The 15,600-nt window shown below is 35.7% G+C and overlaps 2 protein-coding genes across 3 annotated transcripts; both read right to left on the reverse strand.

Moving 5' to 3' along the window:
- Window positions 1–1,351: 1,351 nt before the first annotated feature.
- Window positions 1,352–9,685, reverse strand: LOC117624923 (E3 ubiquitin-protein ligase DA2L-like). Of its 2 annotated transcripts, none has more exons than XM_034356451.1 (9): window positions 9,423–9,685; window positions 8,165–8,385; window positions 7,637–7,688; window positions 7,509–7,554; window positions 7,301–7,382; window positions 7,045–7,186; window positions 6,866–6,968; window positions 4,462–4,528; window positions 1,352–2,513 (listed from the first exon to the last, which is right to left on the reverse strand). In XM_034356451.1, exons 2-9 carry the CDS (start codon window positions 8,354–8,356, stop codon window positions 1,947–1,949), a joined length of 1,251 nt encoding a protein of 416 aa, XP_034212342.1. In that variant the 5' UTR covers window positions 8,357–8,385; window positions 9,423–9,685; the 3' UTR covers window positions 1,352–1,946. The 2 variants fall into 2 exon arrangements, with proteins under 2 accessions (XP_034212342.1, XP_034212341.1); XM_034356450.1 differs by having other exon boundaries at window positions 8,165–8,619; window positions 9,423–9,684.
- Window positions 9,686–14,285: 4,600 nt separating this feature from the next.
- On the reverse strand, window positions 14,286–14,958 carry LOC117626224 (VQ motif-containing protein 1-like). The gene has a single exon (XM_034357883.1). The coding sequence runs from the start codon at window positions 14,801–14,803 to the stop codon at window positions 14,429–14,431; it is 375 nt and encodes a 124-aa protein (XP_034213774.1). The 5' UTR covers window positions 14,804–14,958; the 3' UTR covers window positions 14,286–14,428.
- Window positions 14,959–15,600: the final 642 nt, after the last annotated feature.

A 15,600-nucleotide genomic window follows, 5' to 3' on the forward strand; every position in this document is an offset into this window, starting at 1 on the left:
AAAAGGATATAATCATGGTAATATGATTTAGTGGTTGATTGATACTAATGAACTTTTATTCACTATTTGCAATAATGCAATGGGGTCACATTACTACTGCTCCAATGTGGCCACGTCGAACCAACCCCTCTCAAAGCCTGAATGTTGTTTATATTTCATTTGGTGGGAGTTGAATGTGCCATGTGAGCAAAAGCACTTTATATGGAAGCACGTGCTTCCCTCTGGGGTAATAATCTGTACAGTATAAATTTTGGTACTATTTCACAAGAATCAAAATCTGTTGGTTTTAACTTAGCTTCTACGCCAGAGCCTCCCATAGGCTCTCCAAGGACTCTAAGTCTAAACTAAACCACACTCTTAAAATTCATGCAGAGGACAGTCTCAAATCAAGTTTTTTAATTAAAGACACACTTGAAGTTGAAGATGACATCTCTAAACCATGGTCCATATATAAGAAAATAGAGCGGTGGTAACTCTGAATCACTTATAAGTGATGAGTAAAATTCAAGACCTATTAACATATATACAAACAATATTAAGAGAGGTGAATCAAATACAGGATTTAGTGTAGAACGGAACTACGAAAGGGCTCGCTCGCCGGTTCAAATGTTTTGGTTACCAGTGATGAAGCCATTGTCTGGTCTGAAGTCAAATTTGGCTTAATTCCAAATGGAAAGAAATACCCAAGAGTACTGGTCCTTTTTGTCTGTCTATAAAATAGGAGCATCTGTGCAAAATAATGTAGCTAAACAGTGAGGAATTAGGTCGCCATGTGGTCCTCAACTCAAATTGCAAGCTAGAAAAACAAAGCTTGTCCTTGTGGGCAATCAAAGAAAAGGAGTAGCTGAGTTTTGTTATGTTCATAGCAAAGAGATGGACAAAATGCATGTGAAACTTAAATGTTTATGATATCTCTTCACCTACTATGAGGCCCAATCTCATAAATCCAGCACCACCCCCGCATTATTAGATTTGGGGTGAATTGCTTTGCTGATGATGGCACCCACCACCGCTACAAGAACCAAAATTCTGCAAGGATGTCTTTTGCAATCATCAAAGACCCACTCAACAAACATTATTTGAATTTTGAACCCAAATTGATGTAAGGCAATGTGGATGATCAAGTGATAAGTTTACATTACTTCAGCTTCCTTCTTAACCATGGAGTAATCTTCCAATACTACATTTAAAAATTTCTTTTAATCTCTACACGTAGGTTTCGAAAACCTCCATACACAAGGTCATAACAGTTCGTGGGTGGAACTTACCTCCCTTGCCCCTACAAAACCGACTTGTAAAGAAAGGGTACCGTCGCAAGATATGTTATTTTTTCAATGTGACATGGGAAAGATGGTGAATTGTTTAGATCAAATTGACATGGGAAAGATATGTTATACAACCTGCAATTCAACTTCACAGGTCAGGGAAAAAGTAGAAACAAAATAACCAGGCTCAGAATCAAATTCTTTATACAATTCTCATTTCATGTTTCTTCAACTGTATCTTCAGGCATGCTCTTCTCCAATCTATGAGGAGCAACCAGCAGACAACTCCATTTCACTGTCCATATTGTAACAATGAGGCATACATTTTCTTAGAAGTAAAAGGAAAACGAAATCAATCCTTGGGACTCGCTAATGAAGTTGACCATATATAGGAGTGGAAGGGTGGAAATCAGTAGGAAATAGCAAAACCAGTCGCCTTTCATTTCATTAGAATAATAATCTGTTTTTCCTTTCACATCTATAATAGAGACAGAGATGGAGTGAAAGAGTGAGGGAGAATCATCACTACCTTGGCCTTTCTACTAGTCACTTGCATTCTTTCTTTCCTCTTCTTTTTTTTTTGGGGTGCAGTTGCTGTGCTCGAAGGCTCAGCTAGCAAACTGCCAAGGCCACAAGCCATATCTGTTTCAGGATTAACTATCACTAGTACTATGACTTAAACTACTGCCACGGAACTCCAGGTCCACTGGCCACAGCTCTAGCCTCAGCCAGAGAAACGGCCATGGCCAGCATCATCTGCTCCTCAAAACTTTCGGGAACAATAGGGTCTGGGACATTTTGAAGATCGCCCTCAATCTCATTTCCTGTTGGTGGTGCAGATGTACTGCCGGCATCTTCTGTTGTGTCCGAGCTTGCATAACTCGTCCGTGTTGTGTCGGCGTTCCATTCTCTGTCATCCTGCGTCAAAGGCATCCCATGATTGATAGACATTTCAGAAGAGCTCACTGCAGCCGGATAATTTTCAGATTCCCTGTCCACCCTGTTGTAAAACCTGCTAGTGCCTGGAACCATACTGAACCCTGGCACATTACCACCAGGATTAGTAGATGATTCTCCACTCGTTTGCTGTCGTTCTGCAAGGGCAGCTATTGCGCAAGCAAGACCCCCGGATGGTGATGATGAACCAGAAACTGAAACCATAGCTGGTGAGACATAGCTTTGTCTTGTGACAAATTGTTCAGATGGAGCAACATCGCCATAAGATGGAGACTTGTGTCTCCCATTCTCCTGAAAATATAATTTTTTTTGCAATTCAGAAAAGTTGAAGACTTCACATCATATCTTCCAACAGAAAACTAGATAGAAATACAGATTCACTTCAATAATAACCTGAATAGGAAAGCAGTAGACATAATCATATAACTTCCACAAATTGGAAATGTGTGTGTGGGCGTGCAGTCCTGATGGAGAAGGAGAGATTTTGTGCATACCAGCAAATATATCAACCAAAACAAAATAAAAACACAAAACTCATAGCAATAGAAAATTAGTAAAAGACAACAATGTATAATGAAGCTCCAAATCACCATTTTACAACACAAGAAGGATAACACTGTAGAACCTTGCTTTGAAGCACATCTTCCTACATCTACGCCAATGCTGCTCATCAAGACCATACAGGAAATACTTGGAATTGTTCTATCACTTTGAGAGATATCTTAAAACAAATAATGTACATTATCTAACAAATTTCTGCTATAATACTCCACCTAAGACCTATTAGTATTTATCCCTGTTCTTACTCTCTGATGGACTGCTATTGGATCAAATAATGACAAAGAAAAGAATGTCCAATGGATTGAGTAAGACATCGTGAAGAAAAAGGATGATGTTTCCCAAAGAAAAGAATGTCATTAGATTCATGCAACAAGAGAAACGTTTAGATTGCTTCGTAAGATAGAGATCTGCATTGCAGAAAAATTGTTTGAAGCATTAACACACAGATTCTGAAAAATCAGAAGTGGGACAAGTCCCCACAATCATGCCAGCACCATTTTGTCAAACGAAAACAAGTCCTCAAGCTAAATGGCTCAATTATTGTAGTTCAGTATGACACCCGTAGAAATATGGCTTAGGATAATAGGAAAGACAAGACAAAATCTACAAGTAACATTGAATATGATCAGACAGATAAGAAAGGACTTGTGTGGCCACCGAGTGGCAGCTGCTGCCTTATAAAATATTAGTTAACATATAACTAAAACCAGAACTAGTCATGAGAATTTAATAGAATATAATTTTCCCATTACTGATTCTATGAATGTTGTTTACTAATGAGTTTGGAGCTGGCATCCAAGTTAAAGAAGACAAGAAGCTGTAAGGAGGGCAGTACATAGAATAACATCATTACCTTCCCCCTCTGACAAAAGGCATCAAATCTCAAAGTAGACTTTGTCAGAGATGACCAATTAGTAAACCCACTACCGTGATTCATAGTGCACCAGCGGTTAAAAGTACCACTAATTTCTTTTGTGATTCACTAAGAACACAATGCAAAGGGAAAATTTTAGCAACTAATAAATTTATAGAAAAAACCAAAAACAACTAGTATGCAATCAACTAACTTCAGCAACAGGAAACTTTGTTTAATGTTTACAATGAAAAAAGAGAGAATTCAAACTGCTCACAACTGCTCATCTAAACTCAAGATACAACTAGGAGAATTAAAGCTAAAGCTTAGATGTTGCATTATCTGCATAAAGAGATATTCTACTCAAATAGTTTGATAGATGGAGCTTTCACTCAAATGGTTTGATATAGAGAGCTTTCACTCAAATAGTTTAAATATCTTTCATATAATGATGTCAAAAGTACAGGTTCCAATGCTCACTATTGCAAATTGAGCGCTTCAGCCTCAAGATTATACAGTTCACAACTCTCTGTGGCACATAAATCACCTGAACATCCTCGCCTTCATTTCAATGTTGGGTGCCAATCAAATCAATCATTACTTACTAGGCGCCAATTAAGAGTACTCACTAAAAATATGACCTTGAAAGAAACACTTCAACAACCACCTACTAGAGTTCAATGTAAAAACTAAGAAAAGAAAAAAGAAATCATCATATAATATTGGTTTCACTTTGAATGGCTATTACACATGGTTTTCATACAGTTTTGCAGCTAAGTTTATTTCAAACAGAATCCATAACTTCTACAAATTTACAATTTTTACCTGAATAGAAAGCCAAATTGCTTCCATGACCATTATATCCTCAAGATCCAGATCGAATTCATCCTCCCTGCAGTTTCAGAGTTTAAACTAGAAATTAAAAATAGGGATTGACCCCAAAAAAAAAAAAAAAAAAATAGGGTTGGAAAAAGTTGTTTCGTACCATGCATGAAACATATCAAGTACTAGTAATCCTAATCTGACCTATTTTTTTATTAGTGTCCTATACAAATTGTCATTCATAAAATAAATGCTTAAGATTAAGACCCTTTTATCTGTAAAGTTCTAATCTAAATCCATCACTCTTACTTCCCCATCAACAGAAAACAACATGCTAACACAACCAAGAAAAAAGCATCCTCTAATCCTGCAACAGTTCAACAAAAATCTTATCATAAACAAAATAATTATTTTAAAAAAAACATTATTTTTCACAATACCAATCAAAATAAGGTTATATGTATTTGACAGGCCATTTCTGAATTTGCATAGTAATGGTCGAACTTAACCAGATTACTTTGTGTTAGGTTTGTGCCATGTTGGAATTTCCAGCCATTGTTAGTTAGAATGACATCTTGAAAATATTATCCCATTTTCAGTGTTTCCCTAAACTGAAATCATTAATCTAATTGAGTGGATGCTTGATGCATGCTAGACTCGGACACTTCAGTAGCAACTATGATATGCAATTATCACAAACGCATGTCATGCGTGCACATCTGCTAGAGCAAGCAACACAGCATATGCATCCAGGACACAAAATCAGATTCTATCATTCTAAGACCAAACTACAATTCCAAATAGCTTCACAATTATCTACTATTACACCACATCTCTAACAAGCACAAATAACCCATACAAGTAACCCTTAGAACAGAACATCTGCTACTTATAATTAAAAGGCTTTTTATCACAAATGGTCCTTGACGTTTACAAAATGATCACGAATGGTCCTTGAGGTTTTTTTTATGACATTAATAGTCCTTAACGTTAGGGTTTTTTTTTTATCACAAATGGTCCCTGCCATTAGAAATTCTGTTGAGTGTCTGATGTGGATGGAGCCCACATGTCCAACCACATCGTGACATGTGGATTAAATAAATAAATAAATATTTTTTTTATAATGAAAATCCATTAAAAATCCATTTTGCCTCTCTCTATCTTTCCCTCTGCCCTCTCTCCTCCCTGTGCTCTCCCTCTCTCTCTGTTTTTTTCTTGCCTTCTTATACCTGACCACCCCATGGCCACCCGCAACCCACCCTTCTCCCTCTATATATTTTGCAAAATAATCACTTGCACAAGGTAGTTTCACATTTCCTTTTACACAAACATTTATTCAAACAACTTAAAATAATTAAAAACAGAGGGGGAGGGTAGAGGAGGAGAGAAAATACAGAGGGAGAGGGTAGGGGAGTTGGGCGTGGGTTGCGGGTTGCAGGTGGCAGTGTTAATAAAAACAGAGACCATTTTTTCTTGCGCGTGGCAGTGGGCAAGAAAAAAACAGAGGGAGATTCCCAGGTTGTGGGTTATGATATACAACTATACAAAGATGCAGAAAGATATATGGGTTATATTATTTTGTATGATATACAACTACACACTCCTTTCTCTACCACAAAGATATAGTTTTATAAGTATACATTTTCTCTACCACAAGGAGAGGACAGGGAGGATTGAGGGAGAGCAGAGGGGGAGAGAGGGGGCAGAGGGGGAGAAAGACGGAGTAGTGTCAGGGGTATGAAAAGTTGCAGAAAAAAAAATGGAATTCTCTTTTTCTTTTTCTTTTTTTAATTTTTTTTTTCATCCACATGTCACAATGTGATTGGATATGTGGGCTCTACTTATCTTCCACGTCACACTTCACAGAATTTCTAACGGCAGGGACTATTTATGAGAAAAAGCCATAACGTTAAGGACTATTAATGTCACAAAAAAACCTCAAGGACCATTCGTGACAATTTTGTAAACATCAAAGGACCATTTGTGATAAAAAGCCTAATTAAAAATAAATAAATGTCACATTTATCATGTGAAAAGCCAGACAACTCTGGTGAAAACTCTTTAGTTTTTCAAATACATTTAGACTGGTTAGATACCGACAGGCACAAAGGTGCATATATAATGGTTGTTGACATGAGAAACCAGAGCAACCTATTCACTCGTACACAAGCTAGGATCTCAGTGGTAAAAGTTCCAGGAACATTTGGAAAGCAATTCTCAATCAGATAATTAGCTGCAGTATGAGATGTCAATTTTTCCTCTTTTTTTGTATTCTTTTCTAAATGCATTCATGTATTTTTCTAATCTATAAAAGCAAGATAACACAAGAAAATAAAAATCTCTCAAACCCCAATTTTTTACATGGTTAAAGACACACACACACCAAGAAAAGGAAAATACTGTATACCTGTACACTCTCGGAGGTGGAGGTTGCCTAAACATTGAGACAGCGCATGAATCTTGAGAAGAAACGATTTCCTCTCCTTCTGCTGGAGAAGCGGAAGACGGAACTGCGAGAATTTTTTTTGTCATCACCTAAATAAATATTGTACACTAGAAGAAACCACAATATTAGTTAAATTTTACCAGTAACGCTGTATTCATCACCCACTGGTGCCATGTTTCTGCTTGAAGAGCTTAGTAGTTGTCTTATCTGCATTCTTTCTTCTTCATCCTGAATTTCTTGCTGTCGCATTCTAATTTTTGCTTCTATGACTCGCTGTTCTTCCTGCAGAGTTTCCAGAAATGCAAATAATGTCCAAGATCCATCACGTGGCCAAAATCAGTAGAACAATTCCACAATTTATTATAAAAAAAATTATTGTGACAGTATGATTCTTACAATTTGCTCCAGGCCCTTTTCTTCCTTTGATTTCACACCACGGAACTCCACAGCATAATTAGAGGTTTTACAAAAAGGGCACCTAATTATGTTAAGTGAAACAAGTGCACAGAGCAAAAGGCAACGAATAGAAAATGACAGTTTCCAAATGTTCAATTTTGAAGTGCACTTCAGAAATTGAAGGCATAACATCAGTAACAAAGGATACTGCGTAGGACGAGTTGAATTGGGAACTTTCATCTGCAGAAAACACTCTGGGAAAAATGAAGACTAATCAATCTCATGCAAATATTTATTAGCTGAAGTATCAAGTGTAAAAAATTTAAAAATAATAACCTGTACAAATGCCTTTCATGCAACATCTTGATCTATTAAGACTTGGGTAATACTGAAACAAGACAAGAAAAAGATGTAATAGGATGGCAAGAAGTCTAACAGAGCACAAATAATTACAAATTTAATTTCAATTTAATTATTTCATACATTCAAATTCAATGAGTTCTTCCCTGGATGGTGTCTAAGATGAAATTTATAAATAATTTTGAAAAATGAGAAATTTCTCAATTGCCCAAGTACCAGAAAAGTAGCCAAAGAAAACCTTTTGAAAAAATATCAACTTAGTTCTGTATGGTTCAAAAAACAAAAAATAAAACGGAAAAATTTGGATCGTCGCTTAAGCTTCTGTATTCTAACAATATTAAAATGGGTTAAACCATCCAGCATTGTGACTGCACTAAATATAAGGTAATGTAATTTCTTACAGCTACTTTTCCTCAATTTAAAAGAAAGCAAAACACAGACGAGAAATAGCATCAAAAAAGAAAAGTATAAGAAAACTAAAATGAGTCACAATAAAAGTCAAACCAGAAAGCAAATTGGACATTCTTCAAGATCGCAAGTGCATTCTTCATCTCCAGGAAAGCAAGGAGCAAGCTTGGATTCCAGTATGAGCTTCTTGAGCTTCTTATGATCCACATCTTTGTGGTGGTAAAGCCCCTGAGGCCTTGTGTACTTCTCATCAATCACCTGTCTCCTTCTTCCAAGCTTATTACCCATCCAATATGGTTCTCTTCGTCTCGCTTATTCTTCAATTTATGAAAACAAATCAACGATAATAACAAGAATGACAAACCAATTTCTCACAGTGACCAATTTCTTTGAACAACAAAAGCATTGCTACGCACAAAATTTTACTTTGGACACTATACCAAGAAGCTAGAATATGATCTTAGCTCTTATATTACAACACAATTGTCAATGCAGCAAAGTGCTTTCAATTGAATAGTCGATATTTGCAGCCAAAAGACATCCTCTTAATCCTGCAGTTGATTAAAACAAAAGCAACAACCTCAATATAAGTCCTTTACAAGACAAGAAAAGAATACCTCACTTTCTAAGAATCAATTCAATTTCCCTTACATTAGTGCCAAAAATATTGCCGCAATCATAATAAAATGAACGCTCAAAAGAAGAATTTTAACATAAAACTTGAAGCCATCCTAGTGTTTTTCTTCAAGAACAAAGAAGCAAAGAATAAAGCAAGCACAAGGACTTGGAACCACATTTTCCAGTTTGGCACAATTACAAACATACACTGTACCAAAAAGGCAAGAACCCTAACAATCCTTTAGTATACCAGAACGCCATCATCTTTACTACAGAACTCTTAAGCCTGTAGTCAATTGCGGCAATTCCTCTAAAAACATGCCAGAAGTGTAAAACCGAAAGCCAAAGCAGAGAATCCGAACACAAAGCCAGGAATTTCATTTGAAGAAAAATGAAAGCTTCAACAAACGAAGCAGAACTCCACTGAAAACGCCATGCTTTTAGGAGCAACGTGAAGAACCCTAATTTAAGCGGCAGTAAATACTCCCTAAGTTTCAATTGCCAACAATCTGCTTCCGAAACACAACTCGGCAGCAGTAAAAACACAAACGAAAAGCACAAAAATCGAACCAAAACCCCAAATTCGCTTCAAAATTCAATTTTCCGCTTCAGAATTTCGCAAAATGATGAACAAAATCACAGATATGAATTAACAACAGTTCAGTACGACACATAGTTTGCATTAAGCTCAAATTCAAAAGCCTAACAATTAGCAATCAGAAACTGAAAAACGAACCTTCAAATTATTGAAAGTATAGAAGAACACGTCGTCGATTTCAGAGAGAGAGAGAGAGTCCCTCTGGGGATGAAAATGAAGTCGGAGAGTGACTTGTTAACGAGAAGAGGAACACGATTAGAACTTTCTCTGAGACACAGAAAATTTCCTCTTTTGCTTTTCGTATTTTTTTCACTATTTAAAAATATTTTTAATTCGTTTTTGTTTGTTTTTTTAAACTATTTATTTTCTCGTTAGTGTTTGTTTTCTTTCGGCCTCCGTGGTTTATCCGAAGGAAATTTTTATACATGAGAGAGAGAGAGAGAGAGAGAGAGAGAGATAGATTAGTAAGTAGGCAAAGGACGGTGGAGTAGTAGACGAGAAAAGAATATGTAAAAGGAAGGGGGGCCTAAAGCAACAGAGCAGACGCTTCTGTTTCTCTTCCACGCGCCTCTTTTCCCGCGTGTTCCTCACTCCCGCTTTTTTCTTTTTTTCACTTTTTTTCTTTGTTTTGACTTCGAAAAAAGAAAAGAAAAACCCAAAAACAAGATGATTGTAGATCTTTGGTCTCTAGCCCCACTTGCATTTTGTTTGACCAGATGATCATTTGGCTTTGTTTTATCATATGGATGAACTTAAGCATATATACGGTGATATTTTTATTTTCTAAAATTAAAGATTTTTTGTTCATTTCGTAATTTTAAAATCTAAAGATATAAAACATAACGTATTTATGCAACATATTGTGTATAATTCCCGTAACCTAAGTTGACAAGGAATAAATCAATCCAACTACAAGAGGCAAACCTATATATAGAAAATGAATGTATGAGGTGTGAATGGTGAGTGGCTTGAACGCTCCATGAGATTCAAGTAGGAATGTTTAGACCTTACATATTTCTATAAAGCAAAATGGATTGGCCCCCATGAAATGGTTTGCTTTTTGTCGAGACCCGTACGATTTTAGACCACGATCTCACGCCGTTGAATCAGCTGACCAAAATCCATATTTCTGACCGTGTCTTAACCCAATGTTTTTGCACCATATAAATAAATATGAATGGTGCAAATGGATAATGTTGTGCGCCCAAACCAAATGCCCCTAAAATAAAACCGCAAACTCACAGGTTTATATTTGGGACTAATTACATGGGTTGGATTGGGTGATGTTGGGTTATCTAAATTGGTTATGGAGGGTGCAACAATGTCTTGCTCTTATTTTGTCCTATTTGTGCAGTGAGAAAACCAACCTAACCAGTTTGTAACTTCCGATGGAATAAGTACAAAAATTGTTTTCTTTTAATGGAAGAAATGTCAAACCCGAATTATCTCATTTGCTAAAATAAGGAAAGGTGCTGCAGATTATATCGTTTTGCAGCAGAAATTTGTGATTTTGGTTTACCTAATCTGTTCGTTGGTTTTTTTTTTTTTTTCCTTCTTTTGCGAATGACATTTTCTTCATTAAACTTGTCAAATTACATGCTTATAATGTTTATATTCATTTTTAATTTTTTGTTTTCAAGTTTAGAAGATGGGAATTTGAACTTTATAACATCTTCCAACAAAATGAATAAAAATACCGATAAATCGATAGTTAGTAGTTTGCATTCCCTAATTGTTCTTTTGAGGGATTCCGTGGTCTTAATGCGATACCTAAAATTAAAATTATGGGATACCTTGGACAACCTCTAAACAATTTCGTGGACAATGCCCTTCTACCCATTATGTTATTAACTATTGAAAATATTTTGGTTTTGTGTGGAAGACATGGTTGGAATATGAAGCTATCTTATTCTTATTAAAGTTATTTCCTGTTTGGCTGCCAAACTAATTTGGGATTTTTTCTAATATTCTAAATGAGGGGGATGCCAAACTTGTTGAGGGTAACATTATTGGAAAGGCTACCTTAATCTAATTGGCAGCTTCGTAGTTTTGTATGTCTAGGTTTACTATGTAGCACGCAGTTTGCCTAAATTGTATGGGTCCCCGATCCGAGTAGGTTGGTTAATTAGTTTTTTTTTTTTTTTTTGTTTGTTGTTTTTTTCCTTCTTGCTTTAAAATATGAAAGACGGTATATAACAAAATATGTATTGCATTGTAAATTTGTAACAGACATTTGCTCGCTATAGAGCCTACGTGGACCATAAAAGTCCTCTTTGAATGATAAACTAACTTAAAGCTTAAATGAGAAATCAGGGTGAATTGGATGATGCTCAAAGTTCTTGGGCTGAGATTTCGACCCATATGTATCTGTATTTGGGCTTCTCATTCTGATCCTATCTTTAAAATAGAATCGAATCCATTGTTCGGGATGAGTCAAAAGCATCAAGTGCACAAGTCTTTGGGCTCGGTCTACTAGTATTGCCTTGATTATGGGCCCATCTTTCTTTATGCCCAATCACTGATTTAATGAGTCAATGCCATGTCATTCCTTCATATGGGGCCATCTTTCTTTATAAACAGTCTCAACATACAAATTCTTTTTTTGGAGAGTTTTAAATTTTAATAACCTTTGATTATTCGTCTTTGGGTCTATTAGGGGGAGGATTGGGTTTGGATTGAAGCCTATTGAGGCTTGGAATTCAGAATTTTGAGCTTAGGATTTGGGTCTAGGGGTGTGGCGCGCGGTGCTTAAAATCGATGCCAAACCAAAGCCTAATATTCCATGAAAAATTTGAAAGAAAATATTTGAATACGTGTTAGTATGAAAATTATATTGGCATTTCATAAACTGTAGCATAGATTGGGAATTAGTGTGTGAATATTGTTTATTGGACGTTTTGGCGCAACACATTCAATCATATACTTCGGAAGCATGACTTGACCGATATGAGAAACTTGATTTCAGGTAAATTATGACATAATCATGCATTTACAATAGGATTCCTAATTGAAGTTATTTTCAATGCCATTGTGATTTAAGTTAAAATATTAGAGTTTCCTATAGTGACGTGCACCGTGCTCATCTCCTAATTAACTTGCTTTAGGAGATAATTGTTTCTTCATAAAAGTAGTTGTTTGATGTCATCACTTTGGTCTTGGTCTGACTAGGAGTGTGTGTTTTTGAATAAAAGAAGGGTGCCTCTCGTTGGAGCACACACAGTTTTCGACATATTGTTTTTTAAGCTTATTGAATTTTTAAGAGAAGAGGCTTTGCATATTTTCAGATAAAACGTTCTTTGTTTACTTTGTGATTTATCAAATCCGTTCATTATTTATTGCATTCATATGCATGTTGGTGACTCATACAGTTGAGGGCACCAAGATTGTTGTGACGTTTATCCTATGGCGAGCTTAAAGTAATCACGACCAGTATTGCGTTCAATATAAGGAGTGTCGAAGATCATCCCGTAACCGAAGTTGAGTTACGAAGAAATCGATAAATATTATCTAGAATGTGTCTAGGATAAGTGTGTGAGTATTTCTTGTAATCATCGTTCTATAGTGGATTTGTGTTGGATTGAGGAGTCCCATGGATTATCCCCAGATGTGAGGTTTTACCACGTAAAATAATTCTTTGCGTGTTCCTTTATTTTATGCTCAGCATGTTTCAAAATTGATAACCCATATCAATCCCGCTACTAAAGTTTATTTTATGTTTATTGATTATAATTTTAAATTGGCCTATTCACCCCCCTTTATGCATTTTTAGTCATCCTATAGGTAATTTTAATATGCAAGTTAAATTTGCTACTATCTAAAAATAAACAACATTAAAATTGAATATATTTTAAAATAATTAGTTGTAGCACATTGCAATTAGATTTGAAATGTTCATATGCAAGAAATCTTTATAAATACATTTGTTTTATGCTTTCATTTTTGTTCAAATCTTGACATACATGGCTTGTAATAATCTTTAAACAAACAATTGTACCCTGAACTTGAAATCACTCAATTCAAATGGGCCTAGGGGTCTTAGACTTGAGTGAATTTGTAGTACTACGAAACGAACATTCCTCATCTTTAATTTAGAAATAAATGTTTCCATTGTTTTTCTCATCAAATAGCGAATTTCATTCCAAGAACCAAGGCAACACAATCGAAGTACCAAGCTAAAAAAAGAACACAAACAAAGTCCACATCACTAAAAGTTAAACATGTTCTCAGGTCAAGGTCAAGCCCACAAAACTCAAAACAACCAACACCCTAAAACTCATTAGCTTAAATGAGCCCTTCTTTTGTGCTTTACATCTTGTATTTGGACTTTTGTGGTATGAATTTTGATTGTTTTCAAAAAAAAAAAAAAATGACAATCGATGATATGAATCCCATATAGAAAAGATAAATCATCCCAATCTACACACGGAAGGAACATTTTATCACAAATCTAATTACGATTGACAATAAGGGTATCTGAATTGTATGTTAATTCTCGAGAATTTGCACTATTATAAGTTAAATACGAATCTAAGTCTATCTCTCTTATCACTTGAGAATCTTCGTCTATCCTCTTTTATTCGTATATTTTTCCTCCTTTCAGATTATTCACACACGTACATTAAAAACTAAAAAAGAAAAGCTGGTAAGTGTAGGTCCAGCCATCTTGTACTATAGAGGGCGCAAGTGAATGATGGGAACGGATCAGCCACAGAATTCCCGTGACAAGCATAGAGCCACGCAGGCGCAGGTCTCAATTTACAACGATCCATTATTGCCTTAAGCTTTGCTTAAGTATGTAAATTAATTTTGAAATAATTCAAGCTCTCTCTCTTTAAAAAATAAAAAATAAAAATTCAAGCTTTGAGATTCACTGGAAAAAACTGAGAAGAGTGCGTGTATTTTTTTTTTCCTGGAAAATTTCCCGGTTAATGATTATAACTTTTGCCTACAATATATACCCAGTAATATGATACATATAACGTTACTTTGAAATTCCTCAAACAAATTTGATATATCATCAGTTTTTCTCTTATGCAGCCATTATAAACGAGAAAGAAATTATGAAGGAGTAGTACAAAATACATGATGCCTGCACGACATAGAAGAAAATATGTATATCATATATATAGAACTTTTAAAAATAACTAATCAATCCAAAAATCCTCCACTGGAGGCATCTCTCTGAACAATCTTTCAAACTCCTTGAACGATATATTTTTCATCAAAACTGAAGAATTACTCCGAGACATCGTGGTCGTCTTTCCGCCATTAACACTGCAACCAGTGTTATTTGATGATTCCATAACATTAACATTAGTCCTCCCACCATAATTATTGATCCCCTGATCTCTCAAGAAGCACTGGCTCTTTGCAACATTATTTGGCTCCTGCATTTCATATGCGACCTTTGAGTCTTTCCCAGTTAGCTTTTGCACCACATCTTTGAAGCTCGTGGCGTCTGTCTCCACATACTTGGTGTTGATGATCACAACCTTCACACACTGATTTCCACTCGACATCAAAAACACAAAATTTATCTCTCTCTCTCTCTCTGCAAGCTGGTTTTGAAGAAGGGTTAATTTGGTAAACTGGGTACTTGGGGTTTTACGATTTGAATTGTTAGTGGTTCAAGATGGTTTGGTTTTATAGTGGAAGGGGAAGGAAATGGTGGTTCAGGGAAACTTGTACGGCGAGGTGAGAGCTGAGTTGACAGTTTGAGTTGACCGTTGTGTTGTGTCTTTTGTGTATATGTTAAAGAAGGCTAAAGCTAGCTAGAAAAAATTCACATAAATATATATTTTAGATATAGGCAGTCTAGAAAGACTAGATTGGGTCAAAGCACGCAATCGAGAAAGTCTTGCATGTCCCCATCAGTCCATGCAAGCATGTGATACGAAGATGAGGGTTGGAATTGATTCGATGGGCCATGCATTATAAATTGCGTGTAGTGGGAATGAGCATATATGAGACTCAGTACTAATTGAGAAAGGGTTAAAAACTTCTCTTTTTTATAATCACGATATTATAAACTACTCTAGTATATAAAAAGAGATATCAAACTCGGGTGTAAGATAAGTGAATACACTGTCTTAATCAAATTACTTAATTCACATATGTAAACAAGGGTTGAAAACTTGAAAGGGTCAATTTGACAACATGCATGAATATTACAAAATGTAAATTAAGGTCAAAGCACACGTGTTAATTCAAATTACGTGGTGGAGAGGGTTCATTGTTTTTACGCCAATTACATGTCAATTATTCGGCATCCAACGGTCATGGAAAGTCCAAGTTTGTCCTACTAGTTGAAAAGATG

Source organism: Prunus dulcis, chromosome 4, assembly GCF_902201215.1.
Source record: "Prunus dulcis chromosome 4, ALMONDv2, whole genome shotgun sequence".
NCBI classification, from domain to species: domain Eukaryota; kingdom Viridiplantae; phylum Streptophyta; class Magnoliopsida; order Rosales; family Rosaceae; genus Prunus; species Prunus dulcis.